This window comes from Mirounga angustirostris, unplaced genomic scaffold, assembly GCF_029215605.1.
Source record: "Mirounga angustirostris isolate CCGP_5_RB_7025 unplaced genomic scaffold, mMirAng1.0.hap1 SCAF_2, whole genome shotgun sequence".
In the NCBI taxonomy this organism is placed as follows: Eukaryota; Metazoa; Chordata; class Mammalia; order Carnivora; family Phocidae; genus Mirounga; species Mirounga angustirostris.
Window position 1 is genome coordinate 55,074,441 of NW_026991710.1, and position 21,871 is coordinate 55,096,311.

The window sequence follows — 21,871 nt, forward strand, 5'->3', positions numbered from 1 at the left end:
CTGCTGAGACGTGTACTTCAATCACTGTATCTTACTTTCTTTACTAGATATTAATAAATTGACATTCTGGGTTTATTTATGTTTAATTTATGTAAACAGAGGTCAGTTATAAACTAAAATAGATGACACTCTCCAAAACAAGTGCGAAGATTGAAGGACTATGTGAACCCCCAAAATTAAGTTAGAGGAACTCAAGTTCCCCTAAGGCATAATGCTAGTTATTCTGAGGATTGTAAATGTATGTAAGTGAATCCTTTTTTTCTTCTCTAGTGAGAGAGTGACAATCACCTTAAATTCCTTAGGTCATTCTCATTACACTTCTACTTATAAAGAAAGGTGTAGGCACCTTGGAACCATTTGGGTGTCACCCTTGGAAGAATGGTCAAGCGTTGCCCCATATTACCAAGCACAATTTTCTCTGAAAGGGAATGTGAATAGTGCCACTGGCCAGAGCTTTTTTTGGAGCTTTTGTCTTTTGAGAGTTTAAAAGGAACCTCAGGGAGGAAAGATGGTGTGTGCTTGATCTCTTGGGGCAACAGGGTGCCTGGGTAGGTCCATGTATGTGAATGGACACAACTGAGTCTTAAAAGCTATAGCTGTGGAAGCCCAAGCAGCACACTCCTGTCAGGTCATATAAGACCAGTCTTCAATACGGTGGGGGCCGTGGGACAGGTGGCAGGCCCCTCCTGTCATCTACACACCTCTCTGGACCCTACAGCCCACAGGGGTTCTTGAAGGAAGAGCTCCAAGAGTGATACCCTTCATTTTTTCTTATTTATAAAGCGATGGTGGATGTTGACACAGGGAAGATAGAGGGTTAATCAGGGAAAAAGAATGTTAACAGAAGCAGCTGAATTTTCTCCTTGAACATGTGCAAGAGTTTATACTTGTTATGTGTATAACAGTCAGTCTTTACACTAAACTAATTTATGAGACAGTAGGAAAGAGAGCACTAGTGTCATGATAATGTAGGAAAATATGTGCTAGGAACCATAAGAGTGATACAAACCAAACATCATAAATATTGAGAAAAGAGAGAGGGGAGTGCATGAATGAGGTGTAGAGTAAGCATAATGCATTCAGAGGGCAGAGCAGGATCCATTCTGAATGGAGTAGAGGAGAAACTGGTGAGCTGGACTCTTCCAAGCACTGAATTGGTGACAATAGATGACCAGGCAAGGAAGACTCACAACAGTCCTATGAACTTACTTGCGGAAGCAGTGAGCTGCTGTGAGCAGCCAGGTGTTACTGATGAGGCTGGCTCCGCACTGATGGCCTCCCCCTATGAGCTGGAGGCTGACCTGCCATGGCCACTCCCCTTCCAGAGCGATTTCCCTCCCTTGGACAATCCTTTCAGTAGAAGAGGATGCTGGTAAAGGCATGTTTGAAGATGTCATCCTTATTCCACAGCCTGTCACAGAAATATATGTTAACTTGTTTTCATGAAAAGGAGGAGAAAAAGAGCATATGCTGATTTGCATTGGGTGCAGATGCTTTGGCAGTCCATTGTGCCTTCTGTTTTTATCCCTTTCCTAGGACTCAGTGTCTGAGGTTAGTCCATAGGGGTCAACCTGATCCTGTTGAGGTTCAGAAGAAATACTGACTAACAGGTCAAGGCATCCAGTCCGGGAATTAACTTCTCTCTCTATTAAGCATATATGGATAGAGAGATAGATAAATCATTTGTTGAGCATTAAAAATATATAGATCCTCTGCTAAATGTTTTAGATTTTATTTATAGCAACACACTTTTCAGATGAAAAAACTGAGCCTTGGAAAGAGAACTTAAATTGCTAGAGGTAACCCAGCTGGCAAGTGACATAAGATTAGGAAGATCTACATCAAAATTTGTGTTCTTGCTCCTGAGAGAGAGCCCAGTACTGAATGCAGTTCATGATTCCCCCTTGACGTGAATTTATACATTGTCTTTGCAAGCCCTGAATTTAAACAGTCTTAACAATGACCTTTTTTTGGTTTTCTAAAACTTTAAAGTCTAGTTTCTAAAAAAATCCTGATTCCCTGACAACAAACCCTCAATTTGTTAGAGTTCAAATCAACCTCAATAAGACTTGAAAGCATATTGATATGTTTTATTGATGTGACTTTTATTTTTATTTTTGTATTTATTTGTTTAAATATTTTATTTAATTATTTAAGAGAGAGAAAGCAGTGGGGGGGGGTGAGGGGAAGAGCAGAGAGGGAGGGAGAGGGACAAGCAGAGTGTGCTGAGCCTAGAGCTTGATGTGGGGTTCCATTTCATGACCCTGAGATCATGACTTGAGCCAAAATCAATTCAGACACTTCATTGACTGAGCCACCCATGCACCCCTATTTTTATTTTTTTTAAATAAGTTCTATACCCAATGTGGGGCTCAAATTCATGACTCCAAGATCAAGAGTGGCGTGCTCTAACGACTGAGCCAGATAGGAGCCCCTATTAACGTTCCTTTTAATTATTTATATTTTTATTAAAAATACTAGTTTTTTTCAAAAAGGAATTTTTTCAGAAACAGGTTAAAAATATATGTCTGAAATCATATTCATAGATTCATAATAATTCCCTCAGAGTTAAATAGCTCTAGTTTAAAATGACCATAACATTGGACAAATGAGATTTCTAGGTTAATATAGTGCCATATTGGTAGTGCCTAATACTTACTTCCTCTCCCAACTTCCTCTTAAAATAGGCATAGAAGTAATACCAATATAAATAATATCTACTAGTTTTGAGCCAGGTCCTATACATAGTGTTACATATATTTTCTCGAATGTTCACAACAACTCTATGGTAGGTGTCATCCTCATATTGTAGATGGAAAATCTGAGTCTATGGTATTTTTCAAAGGCAAAGGAATCAATTCAAAGCACCACAACTTAAGGAAAGATGAGAAAAAAAGTTACAAATTCTGGTAAAAACTGCAATATCCAACGGGGTTTGAAAACAACTTCTTGGACTACCTAAGCTCTAACCTGTGAACCAGAATTGTGTGGAGAATCCTGGTAAGCTTGACAAAGCCTTTGGCTCCCCGCTATTGTGATTCCCCAGCCCAGGAAACAAAGCTACACTGCACTTGTTCCTAGCCAAGCAGAAACTATGGTTTAAACCATCCCACTGTGACTCATAAACTCATTTCTTCCTCTGTATGTATGCAGAAGCCACATTTCCTGGCACACCATCCTATCACGAGATACAGGAAAGATAAGAAGTTCTATGAAAACATAGGTACTCCATGCAGCGGTCTGAATGTGAATCCCTCAAATTTATGTTAAAATCCTAACCCTTGGAGGTCATAGTATTAGCAGGTGGGGCCTTTGGGAGATGCTTAAGTCACCAGGGTGAAGCCGTCATGAATGGGATTAGTCTCTTATTAAAGAGTTTCCAGAGACATCCCTCGCCCCTTCTGCTCATGGCAGGACGATACTTTAAATCTGTGAGTTGGAAGAGGTGCCTCACTTCAGGCTGGCACATGCCGGCACCCTGATCTGACACTTCCAGCCTCCAGAACTGTGAGCAATAAATTTCTGCTGTTTATAAACCACCCAGTCTATGATATTTGGTTACAGCACCAAGAACGGACTGAGATGCCTCCTGAAGGTCGTTTAAACAGTGAAAGGAAGAACACTGGCATCGGTGAATGCTGCATTCGCTGGTGCAAACGGAGAGGTCAATGTAGTTTTCGGAAACTCTGCATGTTGGATCAAAGCTTAAGCCTGCATCTAACTATACAGCATGGTTAGGGCCCCCCAAATCAGATTATATATAAACTCAAAAGACAGACACATCTCTGAAAGTTATTTTCTACAAAAAATCTTAGGGCATGTGTTTGGTATCAGCCAAGGTGTACAAGAAAACATGATCTTAATGTAATGTAATCTAATGTAATCTAATCCAATGTAATGCAAAAGCAGCCAAACGTAAGGGGAAAATATGCAGTGAGGAGAGTACACATAAGAGCTGTCTGTGATTAAATAAAGTTCAAGAAATCACAGGCACATCATAGCAGATATAAAATCCACATGGAAGAAGAGAAAAAGTGACACCAGACAACTGAGATAAGTGGTTTTGGGGAGTACAGAATTGATCAGATCTTTCTGAATGCTGAGGAAAGTGACCCGAACTGGAGCTAGAAATAATGATTGATATGGAGGGCAGAAAATGGAGTTCAAATAAATCATCTGTGTTCCTGAGGGAGGAAAAAAAAAAAAAAAGAACAATTGGAATGGAAATCAATCATCAAATTTATAATGGAAGAACATTTTTCCAGAACAAGAAAAAAATAGGATACAGATTGAAAACATTCATAATGTCTAGTCAAAATTCAGTGCAAAATATAATTACAACTCACTCTCCTGGCAAAAAGTTATAGGGTAAAGATTTCCTACATTCATCCCAGGACAAAAAAGGTAACCTACGTAAGAATAAAAAATACAACAGTCTTAGATTTCTCCTCTACAACAAAACACTAGTAGAAAATGGAATAATGTGTATAGAATTTATAGGGGAAAGTGTATACGACCCAATAATCCTATAAGAAGTTGAGATAAAGGAAGTGGAAGGGGGAAGGCAGAAAATGTACATGCCAGATATTTCAGCAAAAATGCAAGAAAACTGAGAAATTTTAACAGAAGGAAACCTAAGTAGTTACCACTTTAAAACATTCTCTTGAATTGTGGGAGAATATTAAAATACAACGTTAGAAAGATAGTTAGAAAACTTACAGTATCAAGAATACTATGTAATTTTTTTTTTTTTTACTACATCCTGAAAATCATAAAACTTGAAATTGTAGGGGCATCTGGGTGGCTCAGTTGGTTGAGTGACTGACTCTTGATTTTCCGCTCAAGTCATGATCTCAGCGTCCTGGGATCAAGCCCTGCGTCGGGATCCGTGCTCAGTGGGGAGCCTGCTAGAGATTCTCTCTCTGCCTCTGCCCCTCCCCCACTTGAACAAGCTCTCTCTGTCTCTCTAAAATAAATTTAAAAATCTTTAAAAAAAAAACCTTGAAGTTGTAGTTGGTGTAAATTTATAAATTTAAATGTTTTAAATACTAAAAATAAGCAGTAATAAAAACACCGAGTATTTGGTTTACAAAAACATAAGATGAGCAAAAAAGGCTTTATAAATTCTACTTCTAACTTTTCTGTGGCTTTTATTCATTATCTTTGCTATGAAATGAACAGTTCATTGTGGGTTTTGGAACTTACGGCTGTTGAGAAGATTCATCATCTTTTTGCCGTCAATAGCTGGAATAAGCAAAACATTGAATTAGTTGGTAGAAGAATATGTTCCTGTTTTTATGTGATTTTGTTCAAATGGTCACTATAAGAAATGCTTATTATCGAAAGCATCCATTTTTCAAGAGGGTATGAGATTTTTCATAGCCAAGTAATATATATACATAACTCTGATTTGATTTGGTCCAAAATGTATAATTTTACTTTAAAAGAAAAGAGAGCATTTTGTCGTTTTCTGATTTTTGCTATGAGATCTGAAAAAGAAATTAGAATATTAGGAAAGAATGATAAGGCTAAATCATGTCCCTGATTGCCTTCTTGGGAGCTCCAGTATAATTTGAAGATGCAACCTCCAATTCCCATCCCAACTGGTGCTCACTGTATTAGATGTACCAGCCAATGTGTGTCAAGCATATGCCTGATGGCCACTGTTGAAAGGGCAGCTCCAGGGAGCGAAGGGCATCACAGGCCCCTCACAGCCTGATTTCCAGCCCTAGTCTACAAAGGATAGGAATTCACTCAGTGCAAGTTGATGGCCTTCTATCACTGAGGATTCTTCCTCATGGTGAATATTGTAATAGGTTGCAGCCCAGGCAGCAGGCACCAGAGACATGAAGAAGCTCTTTGACATACAGCCAGTCCAGGAACCCCACCCATACCACTTTATGCCTCCCTTCTGTGACATCTTTTTTCCCTTCAAATTTCTCTTCGTGTTCGTTTACGTTTAGTTTCATTGCATTTTTTGTTTTTTTTTGGTTTGGTGTTTGTTCTGTTTTGTTCATTTGACAGAGAAAATAGAGAAGTATGTGATGATTTCCTCAGGACCACTGACCTCCCCAAGAGAGGGATGTGAGCCTCAAACACTACTAGAGGTTTCCTGGACATTTCACTTCTCCTTATTTAACAGGAGATAGGTATGTGGTGGAAGAAAATATTTGTAGTAGAATTTTGATTATTGAGTATAGTCATAGAATAGAGTTATTCTGATATTAAAACAAACCTGTGTAATAAAAATTCAGTGTGCATGACCAAGAAGTCTGAAAAATAATTTTTTTAAAAATTGTAAAAATTATTTTTTAAGAATTCTAAAAAAAAACATTTAACATATCTTTTATGATGGATATGTTAGCATAAATGATCATGCATTAGGGACAATTATATTATCAGAAATTGAAATTTAATTTGAGATTGCCATTTATAGAATGTTGAAAAATATGCTTTACTTTGGAATATAATGAACACTTAAGGTAGGTACCATTCTCTTCATTATTTCTAATTACTTCATGAAAATTGTCATTAATGCGTGCAAGGATTCTATCTCAAAATGGATTTTGAGTATTTTCCTGATTTCTAACAACAGAGAAATTACCTTTAGACAATCTTTTTCTTAAATTCATGGATGCTTTGAGGGGAAAAGACTTTCCAGTCCAAAGGGCAAGCCTTATTTCTTGGTAATAAATCAGAAAAAGCTGCCCTTGAAGTACTTAATCAGAACAGTGAACACAACTGGAATACCTGTTGTGTGTGAGATTTACGTTCGTGTTTGGGGGGAGGGGTAAAGAACTAAAAAGGCACAGTACCTGACCTTGAGACTTAACATTTGGAACACATTATTAGGCCTCTCAGCTTGGATTCCAACTAGCTGCGAAGTAGTTTTAATTTCTTAACATTGTGACCTCATTTTCTTCTACTTTGGGGGAAAACCAAAACTTCTCTGATTTTGTTTTGTGAGGAATAAATGACGAAATGAATGAAACATAGTTTTAAATTGGAAATAATCTAGAGAACCTCTTCATAGATCATGTCAATGGTTCGTCCTCTGGGGGTAAACCTTCATAAAGGTGTTTGTTTCCCTAATACTGTAGAAGCTAACCCTGGGAACTGACCTGTAAAGATCTCTGGGAGTCAGAACACCTGTACTTCAGTTTTGGCCGCAAGGCTGGCTAGTCCCATGTCTTATATTTTCCTTGAGTCTCAGCTTCCTTAAAATGGCAGAAAATAATACCTACCCTCTCATGCTTTTGAAAAGATCCAACATAGTATATCGGAAAAAACTTAGAAACCTTAGCAAAAGCCCTAATCAAATATGAAAATAAATTCCTAAAATTAAACTTTGCCTTATAGTGAATTTTTATTTAATTTTATTCCACACTGATATGTGTATATCAGTGGTGAAGTCTTAAAATGAGAGAAGATACTGACCTAAATTCTTATGAAAAGTAAAGAGGAATACAAGGGGATCACAAAGATGGTAAAAGGACTTACATGTGAGTGTAAAGGAAGGTTTGTTTATAGTCAAAGGCAACTGTTTTGTCTTCAGACTTTGATATAAAATCCTTTCAATTTTTTTCTTGATTCGCTCAGTACTATCAGTAGATGGGTATCGAAACATGAGCACCATAAGAATTTTCACGCCATGTTCATCTGGACTGAAGAGCAAAAAAGCAGATAAAGCCACCTCTCTAATCGTTAACTCTTTTTACCTATTAAGATTCACACTAAATTTTAAAAAACAATGGATGAAATACATGTACATCAAATTTCTAAATTATCTCGAGAAATACTGGCTCAGATATGTAGCTGAAAAAAATTGTTCTTGCTCTTTATTTAGCTCATAGCCTGTGGGGGAGAGTGGGAGAGGAGGAGATGTTCATGAAATCATGCTTTATATGCACTTAAACAATTTGCTTTTCAAGACATTCTGAGCCATCATAACCAAGATAATTTTTCAGTACTGGTATGACAGAGACAATGCTTTGTGTTCATGAAACCCAGTTACCTTTTCCTCCTGAGCACAGAGCAAGATTTCATTTCCTGGCCTCCTTTGCAGTTTATCGAAACTCAAGTGAATTCTGGACAATGGAATGTGGGCAGAAATGATGCACCTTATCTCCAGCCTGGCCCCTGACATCTCCCATACCATCCTCCATGCTTTCACTCTTCCTGTATTTGCCAACCAGATGCTGAAGATCCAGTAAGCAATTCCATTCCACATCTCTCCCAGCACCCACATCCCTGCTGCCACTCCCGACTCTTTGGACTATTCCATGGAAATGAAGTAAACCTTTATTGTATTAAGTCATTTATTTGGGGGGATATGATGGTCAGTTAATATGTATTTGATAAGTGGATAATTACAGAAAACACTTATTAAAGGAAATCTTTTGATAAAGGGATCACATATTATACTATAATGTGTAGGTTTAGAAAGCCTCTAGTTGACCTTTGAGGATGAATTAACCTTAAAACAGATAAAGAATCAAAGAAGGAAGGAGGGAGGGATGGAGGGAGAAAGCAAAGTAAGGAAGGAATAAAAATAGAGAGCAGGAGAGAAGAAAAGGCAGGGGCTCCCTAACCACATGTATATGTACTCTACCATCAAGAAGTGAAGCAGACAAATAAGTATTACAAATACTTATATTTGTATATTGATTGATAGCCACAGAAAAAGTTTAAAATTTTTCATCAAAATAGGCAGAAAACAAGATATATTATTCCAGCAAATGCCAAGCATTTTGGACATCATATAAAAAGTACATTCGAGATGGATTCTGATAATTTATTTGAGTCTCTTACAACAAATATATGTTCAATTTAGGCATATTGCCTTTTATCAGAACATAAAAATGAAAAGGTATTAGAAATAATAATAAAAATCCAGTGGCATTAAAGAAAAACCTTATTGCAGAGAAAGTCATCATCTGTTGTTGTTGGATAAGCTTAGAATGAGGATAATCAAGAAGAGCTGGTCTACATTCTACCTAGCCCTGGGCTGAAGGAGCAGGTGCCATTCCAGTGCCATTCCTCCCCTTCCAATGTCTAATAACTGACATCGCCTCTTGACATAGAGCACTTTACATCTTCCTATTGTAACTGGGAAATGTCTATGCAGTATAAGCTGCACTGCTCAGGATTTATGAAATCTCTGTGTTCCTGCAAAGATTTGCCTGGAGAAGCTGGGCAGTCATGTTGATGGAGTGCTTCTTAAGGGTACTGGTTTGAAGTTGCAAACTAAATTTACATACCTCATTTTGATAACATGAGATTTGATAAACCGATCTCCTCCAGAAGAATGTTGAAATATCCTAGATATCTGGTTAGAAAAATTAAATGAGAGTATTAGTCAAAAGAAAAATGTTACTCCTTCTCTTTTCTAGAGAGTTGAGGCAAAGACAATTTTGGTTTATTCCCAGATTGGAACTGGTTTATCATAGTGGTAAGACTAAAAGAGGTTCTAATTCCTGTAGAAACGAATAACCTTAACAAAATTGTGCAATTTTGTCAAGCCTCTGTAAAACAGGATAACAACAGTATCCACCTCACAGAGTTGTTTTGAAGATTAAATGAAATAATGTTTATCACACATTTCACACCTTGCTGGGTGTAAACTATTGATAATGTTCATTTTGATTATTGTCAAATTAATTTAAGTATCTGTGCTATTTTTAAAAGCAGCATCATCACTTTTAATTTAATTTAATTTAATTAGTTTATGTTTTTGAGAGGGAGAGAGAGAGTGAGCCCGTGCAGGGTAGGGAGGGGCAGAGGGAGAGGAAGAGAGTTATAACCCCAAGCAGGCTCCACACCCAGTGAGGAGGCTGATGCGGGGCTGGATCTCACGACCCTGAGATCACGACCTGAGCCAAAATCAAGAGTTGGACACTCAACCGACTGAGCCACCCAGGCGCCCCAGCGTCCTCACTTTTAAGAAAACCCACCCTAAATTTGTCTTATTCCCAAATATGGAAACTAGTCCACTATTTGTATCAACTCGTTTCTTTCTTAAATGATTATCCCATCACTAAAGCATTTGACACAATAAGTAACAATACTGTCCTTTGACTCTGACACCCTCACTTGTTAGTCACCATTCTGTGGCAGGCAGGCTTTCACAACTGGTACCAGCTTTGGGAATAAGTTTCACCACACTCCATACCATCAGCATTTTATTACTCAGCTTTTCCAGCCTGAGCCATTGAAGGATTTGGATGTTCAGTGAGCTGATTTCCTGGAACCTAATTCTCAAAAGACTGTTGAGGCAGTACCTCACAGTAAAAAGCACTGGACTAAGAGTCAGAAATGAGAAATCACAGGTCCACATAAGTTTACATAAGGTCCACCTCCCGGTAAATCTTGCCCTGCCCCCAGTACTACATCCTCTGGGAAAGGGGAATATTGCCTCCCTCCCCACAAGATTTCCCCCTCTCCCCGACTCCTTTAAACCAGTAACACTGTTCAGTAGATTTTATCAACTAAATATGGAATCTCCCTCCCTTCCTCCAATTCCACTGCTATGGTCTGAATTCAGCTCCTGAGAAACTTGTGCCTGGACCTGTGCAGTATCACCACACTGGTACTCTCTGTGATTCTACTCTGTCCTCTCCCCCCCACAATGCTACCAACCAGGATGATATCCCTAAAGTGCAAATCTGAGTATGTTATGCTCCTGCTTCAAGCCCAATGTCTCCCTCAGTGTGAGCTCCATAATCTTATGCCTTCATCAACCCTTGCCCTGCCTCTACCTTCAAAGCCCATTTTCTTTTTTTTTTTTTGAAAGATTTGATTTTTTGGGTTTTTTTAAAATTTTATTTTATTATGTTATGTTAGTCACCATTCATTATGTCATTAGTTTTTGATGTAGTGTTCCATGATTCATTGTTTGCGTATAACACCCAGTGCCCCATTCAGTACGTGCCCTCTTTAATACCCATTTTCTTATCTACTGAATGACTTACTCTTTCCTAATCCCACTCGACTGGTTCATACCTCTGTGGCTTTGCACATTCATGTCTTCTTCCTACAATACACTTCTTTCCTCTGGCAATTCCTTTAATGACAATTTTGTTACCATCCAGACACTCCAGGGACAAATAAGTTATCTTTGACTTGCCCTCCTCAAAGTTCAACACTCCTTTATTTGGGCCACCCCAGCATCTTGCACATGAGGCTGTTATAGTATTTATCATACCAGTTCACAGCTGTGCCTTTCTCCCTCCAGACTGTGAACTATATGATGGTAGGGAGTGTGTCTAATCCATCTTTTTATCTTCAGTGTTTGGAACACTGCCTGGCCCACAGTAAATCCTCAATGCATGTTTGAATAAGTCCATGAATGAATAAATGAATTGAGAATGAACAATATGGTAAAGGGAAGAAGATAATAACACACTGTTTTGTTTTATCTGCAGGTCATGTTGCCGAGTATAAATAGAAATCCATGGGAATCTAAAGCAAGGTGGGAGCCAGGAGACTCCAGTGGTGACCCCTTTTGTATGGTCCTTTCAGGGGTTTGGATCACTTTTGAGTTATGTCACTTATGATTTCACTAAGCTTCTCTGAGCTCATTTTATTTCCATATCTCAGGGAACAGGGAGAAAACCTGATGTTAAGGTCTCCAGCACTTTATATAAATGTCCTCTGAAATTCTGAACTGTGCACATAATGGCATTTGGGGAAAGGATTAGGATTCTGTCATATCAGAGTATAAGAAAGTGCTAAGAATCTATTCAAACTAAAATGTGATTATTAGCAAGATTATCATTCCCTGAGGAGTCGACCTCTGTTTTAAAAATGGATAGATTCTGGTACAGTATGGTATTGGTATGCCCACTAATAATAGCTTACGTGTACTAAGTTCATACTACAGGGTATGCATTGAGCCAATTCCTTTGTTTAAACCTTATGCCACCTTAGGAGTAAAGTATTTTTTTAATTCTTATCAGCTTCATTTTAAAGATAAAGAAACTGTGTCAGAACACTTGCCTAAGGTGGCATAGAAAGTGCTGGTTCTGGCATATAAACTCAGGGAATCTGGTGTTAGATCTTGTGTTCTTAAGTATATTAAGTGACATTGACAACCCTTATACACTTATATACCTGATGACAGATGTTCAGGTTGGTTGTGGGTGGAGAGTCCTGAGGCAGGAAACCCTTAAAGAAGACCTCAGATATATCTTTTATTCCCTGAATCTAAACCTCATAAAAGATCATCTCTTGGGAGGTTGCTTTTTATCTGCTTCTGAAAAACTGTTCCTTTTTGGACACCTAGTCATCACTGTAAGCAATTTCTGGAGAAAATTAACTTACTGTTTATATTTTTCTATTGAGAACTCAGTAATATTACATTTAGTCAAAATTACAAAAACTAGTTGTATCCTTCCTTTTTCATGGTTGAAACCTAAGAATAGATTTTTTTTTAGAGATTATTCTGTTTAAAACAAGATAGAGTCTAAGCTAAAATGGGAAAAAAGTTCACCTTAAAATCAGATCCCACTTGGAGTCCTTGGTTTGTACTCCAGCATCAAAAACCAAAATGACATGTTTAAAACAATACTTGTGACTCTAATAATACATCCAGTTACTATCTTCCACAAGCTTGAGCTTGCACCTTCCCTCTGGCTGGGAACTGCATGCAGATTAAGTCCTCATGAAAGATCCGTAGTTACTGGATGCCAGCTAGGGAATCCCTTTCCAGGTCCACCCATGAAAATAAGTCAGGCAAGCTCTACAGATTTTCTGCTACTGTCAGGAGAATATGTAACAACAGAGGAAGGACATTTAAGTGATATCTGAAAGATCAGATGGAATAAGCAACAAAAAGAGTAAGATCATGGGACAATCTTCCAGGTAGAAGGAACAGAATGTGCAGAGCCTCCAAAAAGAAGGCCAATATGGTTTGAGAACAGTGAGCAAGGAGGAGAGCCAGAGCATTAAGTTCCTTAGAGGACTTCATAAAAAGCTGGGATTTTATTCTAAGTACATTTGGAAATCACTTATGAAATTTTAAGCAAAGTAATATATATGTTTATAAAAGGTCATCTGGTTGCTATGTAGGCAAGATATTAGAGGGAGCTTGAGTGGAAGCAATGATTATGGTGAGCTGCCTATATGAGGGATCACATTAGCTAGGTTCAAGATGGAGACAGTGAATTAGAAGTAGAAACATCATTTGTGAATGGATTAGACATGAGGATAAGGGAGAATAGTATTCTAGCAACTAGATGGACCGTGATGTCATTGGCTGAGTGGAAAAAAAATAGGAATTAGAGAATGAGAAAGGGAACAACTTTTAAGAATTGGATTTAGATATAACATCAAGATGCCTATGAGAGATCCAAGTGAAAATGTCAAGTAGACCACTGAATGCACAAGTCTAGGGTTCAGAGATATCTGGGTTAGAGGTTAAAATTTTAGAATTAAAGTTATTGTATATTCATCAGTACTATTATGGAAAATTGTCTTTTCCTGCTTCAGTTAATTCCTGAAAACATATGACTATAGAGTAGATGTAAGCTGTGTCATCTGCCATGTGGAGAAAGCCTGAAGACATTGTTTGAGCCTCTGAATCCCACTATACCTGAAGTCAAATGAATCTCTAGATTTTCCCAACAATCTTCCCTCCTTCCTTCCTTCCTTCCTTCCTTCCTTCCTTCCTTCCTTCCTTCCTTCCTTCCTTCCTTCCTTCTTTCCTATCTTTGACTTGTTCATTGGGTTTCTGCTACTTTCTACCCAAACTGTCCCATTTATTATGGGAATTTACAGAGCAATAGAAGACAAAGAATCAAAGTCAGGATCATGTCTTGGATGATCTGGAGGCCTAGGCCAATGGGAATTATATTGTCTATAATCACTTACAAGCAAATAAATTTTTTCCTCTTAAGAGATTTATTAAGAAGCTGAATTCACTTACAGACGATGAACTGTGGTAAAAGAGGAATTGTAGCAGCTATTTGTTCCCTATCTAAACTTCATTTACTGGGCAAGTACACTAATGCTCCAGCTTCTGTAAGTGTTGATTGGTAATAGCTCACACCAACACTTCTCCAGAGGCGTGCCCTTGTCTGACCTGACTTATTGATGTCTGGTAGCTTGTGCTTCACCTTCCCTGGACAGCCCTTGTTGGTATAACTCAAACAGCCCAGCCCTCTTACCTCTGGGTGCAATTACCTCTGTGATGTAATTTAGTATTAACCTTTTGGATTATTCTAAGCAATGATATTCAAAGTGAAGCTAATGATTCATTGAGGATGTAAAAAATATTAGAACTTCTATTTATATTTATTTTTAAATTTAAAAAAAGTTTTCAGGGGCATCTGGGTGGCTCAGTCATTAAGCGTCTGCCTTTAGCTCAGGTCATGATCCCAGGGCCCTGGGTTCGAGCCCCACATCGGGCTCCCTGCTCAGTGGGGAGCCTGCTTCTCCCTCTCCCACTCCCCCCTGCTTGTGTTCCCTCTCTCGCTGTGTCTCTTTCTGTCAAATAAAATAAATAAAATATTTAAAAAAATAAAAAATAAATTAAAAAATCAAGTTTTCAGAGCACTAGCCCCAAGGTGTGGAATCCTACTGGGAATGCACTAATTACCTAAAGTCTCCAAGGGGAAAGTAAAGGTCAGTTTGTTTTAAAATGATATCTAGCTCAGTGCTAGTCTTAGCATAGATACTCAGTAATTCCTTGCTGTATTGCATTGAATTAAGTAATCATACTTCACTCATTGATTTTAACATAATTAAAATAGTAACTCTTAGCAAAAAAAATTATCTTGTTTTAATTACTATATTAGTCTTTTTTTAACTCTGCCAAACACAGTGGAGCACATACCAAAATATAAATCCATTTTTCAAACAAAACAGTTCTGTGGCAAACCTTACCACACATCTGGCTTTGAGATTTCAGATGGGCCTTGGGGCAGAGAATGATACTAGAGAAAATAACTATCTTTAAAAATCTTTTGTTGAACCTAACATTGGAACACCTAAATATATAAAACAAATATTAACATAAATGTAGGGAGAAATAGGCAGCAATAAGATAATAGTAGATAATTTCAATACCCCACTTAAGATAATGAACAGATCATCAGTCAGAAAAGCAATGCAGAAACAGTGGACATGAACAATGCTATAAACCAAATGGCCCTAGCAGACATGAATAGAACATTCCATCCAAGAGCAGCAGAATACACATTCTTTTCAAGTGTGTATGGAACATTCTCTAGGATAGATCATATGTTAGGCCACAATATAACTCTCGATAAATTTAAGAAGATTGAAATTATATCAGTTATCTTTTCTGAACACAATGGTATAAAACTGGCAATCAATAACAATAGGAAAATAAGAAAATTCACAAATATGTGGAAATGAAACAACACATCCCTGAGTGACCAATAAGTCAAAGAAGAAATCAAAAGCAAAAAATTATTTTAAAAAAAAGGAAAATTCTTGAGATAAGTGAATGTGAGTACACAACATACCAAAACTTGAGCAATGCAGAAAAAGCAGTTCCAACAGGGAAGTTTACAGTGATAAACACCTACATTAAGAAAAAAGAAAGATCTCAAATAAACAACCTAACTTTATACCTTAAGGAACTAGGAAAAAAAAAAAAAACAACTAAACCCAAGGTTACCTTCTGGAAGGCAATAACAAAGCAGAGCAGAAATAAATAAAATAGGGACTAGAAGAACAATAGAAAAGATCAATGAAACTAGAAGTTGGCTTTTGGAGAAGATAAACAAAATTGACAAACCTATAGTTAGACTAAGGAAAAAAGAGAGAAGATTCAAATAAAATCATGAATGAAAGAGGAGACATTACAACTGACACCAGAAATAAAAAAAGGATGATAGGAGCCTGCTGTGAGCAATCATAAGCCAACAAATTAGATAACATAGAAGAAATGGGTACATTCCTAGAAACATGCAATCTACCAAAACTAAGCCATGAAGATACAAGAAATCTGAAGAGACCAATAACAGAAAGGAAATTGAACCAATAATCAATAATCTTACAACAAAGGAAAGTCCAGGACCAGATGACTTTACTGGTGAACTCTACCAAACATTTCTTGAATTGTTGAATTCTTGAATTCAATCATCTCGAACTCTTCCAAAAAATTGAAGAGGAAGAAATACTTCTAAACTCATTTTATGAGGCCAGCATTCCCCTGATACCAGAGCCAGATAAGGAGACTACAAGAAAAGTACAGGTCGATATTCCTGATAGAATATAGATGCAAAAATTGAACAAAATACTAATAACCAAATTCAACAGCACATAAAAGGATCAAACACCATAATCAAGTGAGATTTATCCCTGGAATACAAGGATAGTTCAACATAAGTATATTGATAAATGTAATACACCACATTGACAGAATGAAGAATAAAAATCACATGATCATCTTAATGGGGACAGAAGCATTTGATAAAATCCTACATCCTTTCATGATTAAAAACTCTTAAAAAATTAGGCAGGTACCTTAACATAGTAAAGGCCATATATGAGAAGTCCACAGTTAACATACTCAATGGTAAAAAGCTGAAAATTTTCCTGTAATCAGAAACAAGACAAAGATGTGCATTCTCAACACTTCTATTCAACCCAGTGCTAAAAATCTCAGCCAGAGCAATCAGGTAAGAAAAACAAAAGCCATCCAAATCAGAATGGAAGAAGTAAAATTCATCCTCCTTTGATATGGAGGACTTCACTGAGAGGATGATGGCCTATGTGCCTGGCTTTGCTCACATTCCAAGGGGTACAATAGGGGACATGATGCAGAAGCTCTTAGGGCAGTTGAGTGGTGCCAGGAAAGAAGAGAACCTGCAAACTCGGAGCTCTGAAGTCCAAGGTCTGATGCCCATCTCCACATGTCCCCTGCGTGGCCCAAAAAGCTCAAAGAAGAGAACAGGGATTCTCCTACATGCTGCTGCAGGAGACACCCAGGATGAGGCAGCCAGTGCTGAGGAGGAGCTGCTAGGGGTGCATGTACTCTTGGAGGTGCTCCCTCCCTGTTCAGTGGAGCAGGCCCAGGGGGTGCTGACCAAAGCTCAGTGAGACTTGGAAGAAGTTGTGCAGATGCCAGTAGAGGGGAAGGAGGAGGGACTTCCAACTTGGAATGGCCCCAACCAGGACCTGCCCAGATGCTTCAGAGGCCCTCAAAAGGATGAACTGAAGTCCTTCAACCTGCAGAAGTACATGATGGTGGATAGCACAAAGGATCAGAAGATTTACCAGCCCATAGCTCCCAGGGAGGCCCTTAAGAAGCTGATCCAATACATCAACAACCAGGTAGTGAGCACCAAAGGGGAGTGATTCAAAGATGTGCAGAACCCTGAGGCCAAGGAGATGAAGGTCACATACATCAACCTCAAACTAGCCAGGAAATACCATTTCCACTGAGGAATTCACCCGACTCTGTCAAAGCCTTTTAGGCTCAGATCCTAGAGGGATGCAGGAGACCTACACCCCCACACAGGGCCTGCCCTAACTCCTGTTCCCCTTCTCTATTCTGCTCTCTACTTCCTTGCCCCACAGTGTTGACCTCCTCTTGGAGCTGCCCATGGGCACAGTAAAATTTGCCCCAAGGGTGGGTGGGGACAGGGGAAGTAAGGAAACTGGCTTCATAAAAGGAAAGTGAAAGACAAAGAAAAAAAATTGCAGTTAAACAATATAAGAAAACCTTTCACATTTCTGAGAAGGTATTAGCTTAATCTGATGATAAAAAATAAAAGGTCAATAAATTGTTGTCATAAAAGATATTGGAACTAACCAGAAAACCCCTGCTTGCTTATTATGCACAAATCCACATTGCATAAAATTTTAATTGTATTCATTGTCCTTTGGGAAAGTTGAAGTAGAATGAGATATAGTAAAGAGAAAGGAAAATAACATTCAAGGATTTGGAGGTATTCTTATGGAAGGATATTTAGTTTTGATTCTAAAAACTAGTTGTTAATTTTGAAATGGTAAACTTTGATTACATGCAAATAAAGAGATTTTTGTCCAAGATGGCAGATTGACTATATATTCTCTCCTTTTTTGAAAACCCATTAAAATTATGTTAATTATTATGTATGAAAATGGAGATAAATCTGTAACACTGACAAAAACCAAAAAGATTTCTTTAGTAGGTGACAGATTCAACACTTTTCCTGAATTCAACAAATGAAGGAAAAATAACTAATAAAGTAAGATGAGGGAAGTCACATATTGGAGCAGGATTTTTCACCCTCAGCAGTATTGACATTTTGGGCCAGATAAGTCTTTGTTGTAGGGAGCTATCTTGTGACTTGTAGGGTGTTTTGCAGCACTCCTGGCCACTAGATACTAGATGCCAGGAGCACTCCTCCTTCCAGGGTGACAACCAAAAAATGTCTCCAGGAATTGCCAAATATCCTTTGGGAGACAAAACTGTCCCTGACCGAGAATCCCTGGACCAGACTATGAGTCACAGAAAAGCAGCCAAGAAGAAAGACTATCTGCTCTAAAAACTTTAGGAGAGACTCAGAACTTAGAAATACCAAATACAAAAAAGAAAGGACATAAAAAGGGATTACAAAAACCAGTCATATTTCTATATACCAGTAAGAAAATGTTCTTTAAAAAGATACCAGTTAACAATGACAAAAAAGAACCTCTAATATTAAATCTAATCAAAGATGAACAAGACCTTTAACAAAAATATTTTAAAGCTTTATTGAAATACAGTAAATATGTATAAATAAATGAAGATGTCAATTATTTCTCTAGACCTCTAGATTTGAAGCAAGCTAAATAAAAATCCCAGTATGAAGGTGTGTGTGTGTGTGTGTGTGTGTGTATTACTTGATATGGAAACGAAAAGGGTCAAGAATAACCAAGACATACCTGGAGAAGATGGTGACAAATTTAGGTGTACTGGGTTGAATGGTGGCCCCCTAAAAAGATACGTCTGTCTGGGAACATGTGAATGTGACCTTATTTGGCAGAGTCTTTGCAGATTCTATGTTAAGGATCTCAAGATAAGACCAATGTGGGTTATCCAGGAACATCTTGAATATAATGATTCTAATCTAATAATCTAATGCCCTTATTGGACTGGAGAAACACAGAGGAAAAGGTCAAGATGGAGACAGAGATTGCAGCTATGTAGCTGCATGTCAAGGAATGCCTGAAGTTACCAGAAGCTGAAAGAGGCAAAGAAAGATTCCTCCCTAGTGCCTTCCAAGGGAGCCAGCACTGTTGATACTTTGATTTCAGATTTCTGGCTTCCATAACTGAGAGAATAAATTTCTATTGTTTTAAGCCACTAGTTTATGGTAATTTGGTACAGAAACACTAGGAAATTAATATAACAGGTATCAACACTTATTGTCAAACTATAGAGGTTAAAACATTGTAGTATTGACACAATGCAAAACAAGCTGATCAATGGAACAGAATAGAGAGCACAGCAACATCCCAATTCACGCATGGAAACTTGATTTGTGGCAGAGATGGCATGGTAGATCATCCAAGAAAAGACTGACTGCTCAATCAGTGGTACTAAGAGAAATGTTTATTCACATAGGGGGAAGAAAGAAATTAAATCCTTAAGTCAAACACATATGCAAATATCAATTCCATGTAGAATAAAAAAGGCTTAAATGCAAAAAGGAAAAATGATATTTTTTAAGACAGTGATATCAGGATCAGAAAGGATTTCTTATACAAACACAAAGAATACTACTAATAATAGAAAAGAATGATGTATTTAACTATATTAAAATTTAGAACACTGTTCATTTAAATATATTATAAAGAAAATGAAAAGCTAAGCCACAAAATGGAAAAAGATTCATTTCCCAAAATGAAGGATTCATTTCCCAAAAAATGTTTCTCTTTTTCCAAAAAAATGTTTCTAAGAATAAATTAAAAGACAAAAATATAATAGGAAATGGCATGTTACACTGTATGTTAAGTAAAAAGAAAAAGAAAAAAAAAGAAATGGGCAAAAAATCATGAGTAGCTATTTATAAAGGACAAAATGCAAATGGTTGATAACCACTGATGAACATTATTAATAATAGGGAAAATGCAAATTAAATTCACAAAGAGTTACTATTATACATACATACATACATACCAGTTTGGCAAAGTCAATTTTGTTGAAAATTTTGATGAAAAGGTAGGGCAACATGAATTCACTCCCTGTTGGTGGTGGTGTCAAATGTCTACAAACCCCCTGGAAAACCATTGATCAGAATCTGCTGAAGTTGAGTCTGAGCAAAACCTATGACCCAGCAAACCATCTGCTTGGTTTATGACCTGAGGAGGCTCTTGCACATGCACTAGGAGTGCATGCACTAACCTGCAAGGATGTTAATTAGCTGCATTGTTCATAATTATAAAAGTGAAAACAGCTGAAATATTTGTCAACCTTAGAATGAATTAATAAATAGTAGTATATTCTTTCTAGGACATTCTACACTGCAGTGAAAAATAAATGATGGATTTATTTTATATAGCTACAGGATTTTTATTTTATATAGCTTTTATTTTACATAGCTTTATATTTTATATATAAAATCCTATTTTATATAGCTATTTTATATAGCTATAGCTACATGCATCAAAATGGGAATATCTCAAAGACATAACGTTGAGGGAAATAATGAAGTCACAGAAAGATATGATTATATTTACATAAACTTCAAAAGAGGAAAAATTGCATACTATGCTATTTGAGTATGCATACCTCAGTGATAAAACCACAGAATGATTAAATCCAAATTCAAAACAGTTTTTAACTATGAAGAAGAGAGAAAAAAGAACATATAGAGGTCTCAGAGGTACTGGTAAAGTTCTATTTCTGAAATTTGGTGGTAGGTTCTTGGATATTCACTTTAAAATGTTTTACACACTTTCTAAAGCATAATGATATCCCAACAGAAATGAATGAAAGAAAAAATACCAAATACCAAGACACATCATTATGAAATTTCAGAAAACAAAAAATAGAGTACAAAAGTTTCTAGAAAAAGAAGAGATTACTTAAAAAGAAACGCAATTTCTCATCAGCTGCAGTGATAGAGTAATAAAAATGAAGCAAGGCCTCAGATGGTCTGAGGGGAAGTGATTTTTCAATGTAAAGGTTTACATTCAAACTGTCATTTGAGTAGACTATTGGATAAAGGGTTTTTCAACATAAAATAATTCAGAAATGTTACCTCCCATGCACTTTTTTTCTTAAGGAAGGTGCTTGAGGACATAACCCACCATATCAAGGAAAATATGAGATGCAAAAAGCAATAGCTCTCACACACTAGAGCAATTCTGTTTGGACCCAGGTTACCTCTCTAAAGTGGACCTAGAAAGCAACCAGTTCAAACTGAAGCAGAAAGCATAAAGTTTTGAGAAAGAAGAATTAAAGAAATAAAGAAATAGTGAGACTTTGGACATATCTAAAGATATAGTAAAATGGTAGAGGACTTAAAATAAATGAGTGAGTTCTACTCAAAATTGCTTTGGGAAATACTCTTGTATGGCAACCCAATTGTAAAAAGCACTGTTTTGTTAAATGACAAACACTATTTAAATAGCTATGGAAATGAAAATACTATTCATTGGTTTTCAATATTTAGAATCAACCTATATAAAGATTAAATAAAATGAAATACTTTCCTACATTGTTAATATGCCAGAGAAAGGAAAGTACGATGAGTTAAGAGTTGAAGTGCTAAAGTCATCTTTTAATTGAGCGAATCATAAATAATCATACTAATTCAGTCTTCTTTCTATAGAGCTATTACTTCATTGTTCCAGAATAACTCTCATAAGCTTTAAGGAGAACATTCTAGGCTAATATACTGGGTTTTGCTAAACAAATCTATGGTCT

At 37.1% G+C, this 21,871-nt stretch overlaps 1 protein-coding gene and 1 pseudogene across 1 annotated transcript in view; one reads left to right on the forward strand and one right to left on the reverse strand.

Annotated features, from left to right (window-relative positions):
* The window catches only part of LOC123848932 (transmembrane protease serine 11F), a 49,760-nt gene that overhangs the window by 7,229 nt on the left and 20,660 nt on the right, over window positions 1–21,871 (reverse strand). Inside the window, exons 5-8 of the mRNA XM_045881791.2 lie at window positions 9,261–9,328; window positions 7,501–7,664; window positions 5,206–5,244; window positions 1,210–1,411 (exon numbers count right to left, since the gene is read on the reverse strand). Of these exons, the coding sequence (XP_045737747.2) occupies window positions 1,210–1,411; window positions 5,206–5,244; window positions 7,501–7,664; window positions 9,261–9,328 (473 nt within the window). The remainder of the gene's footprint in view (window positions 1–1,209; window positions 1,412–5,205; window positions 5,245–7,500; window positions 7,665–9,260; window positions 9,329–21,871) is intronic.
* Window positions 16,705–17,509, forward strand: LOC123847716 (CUE domain-containing protein 2-like; annotated as a pseudogene).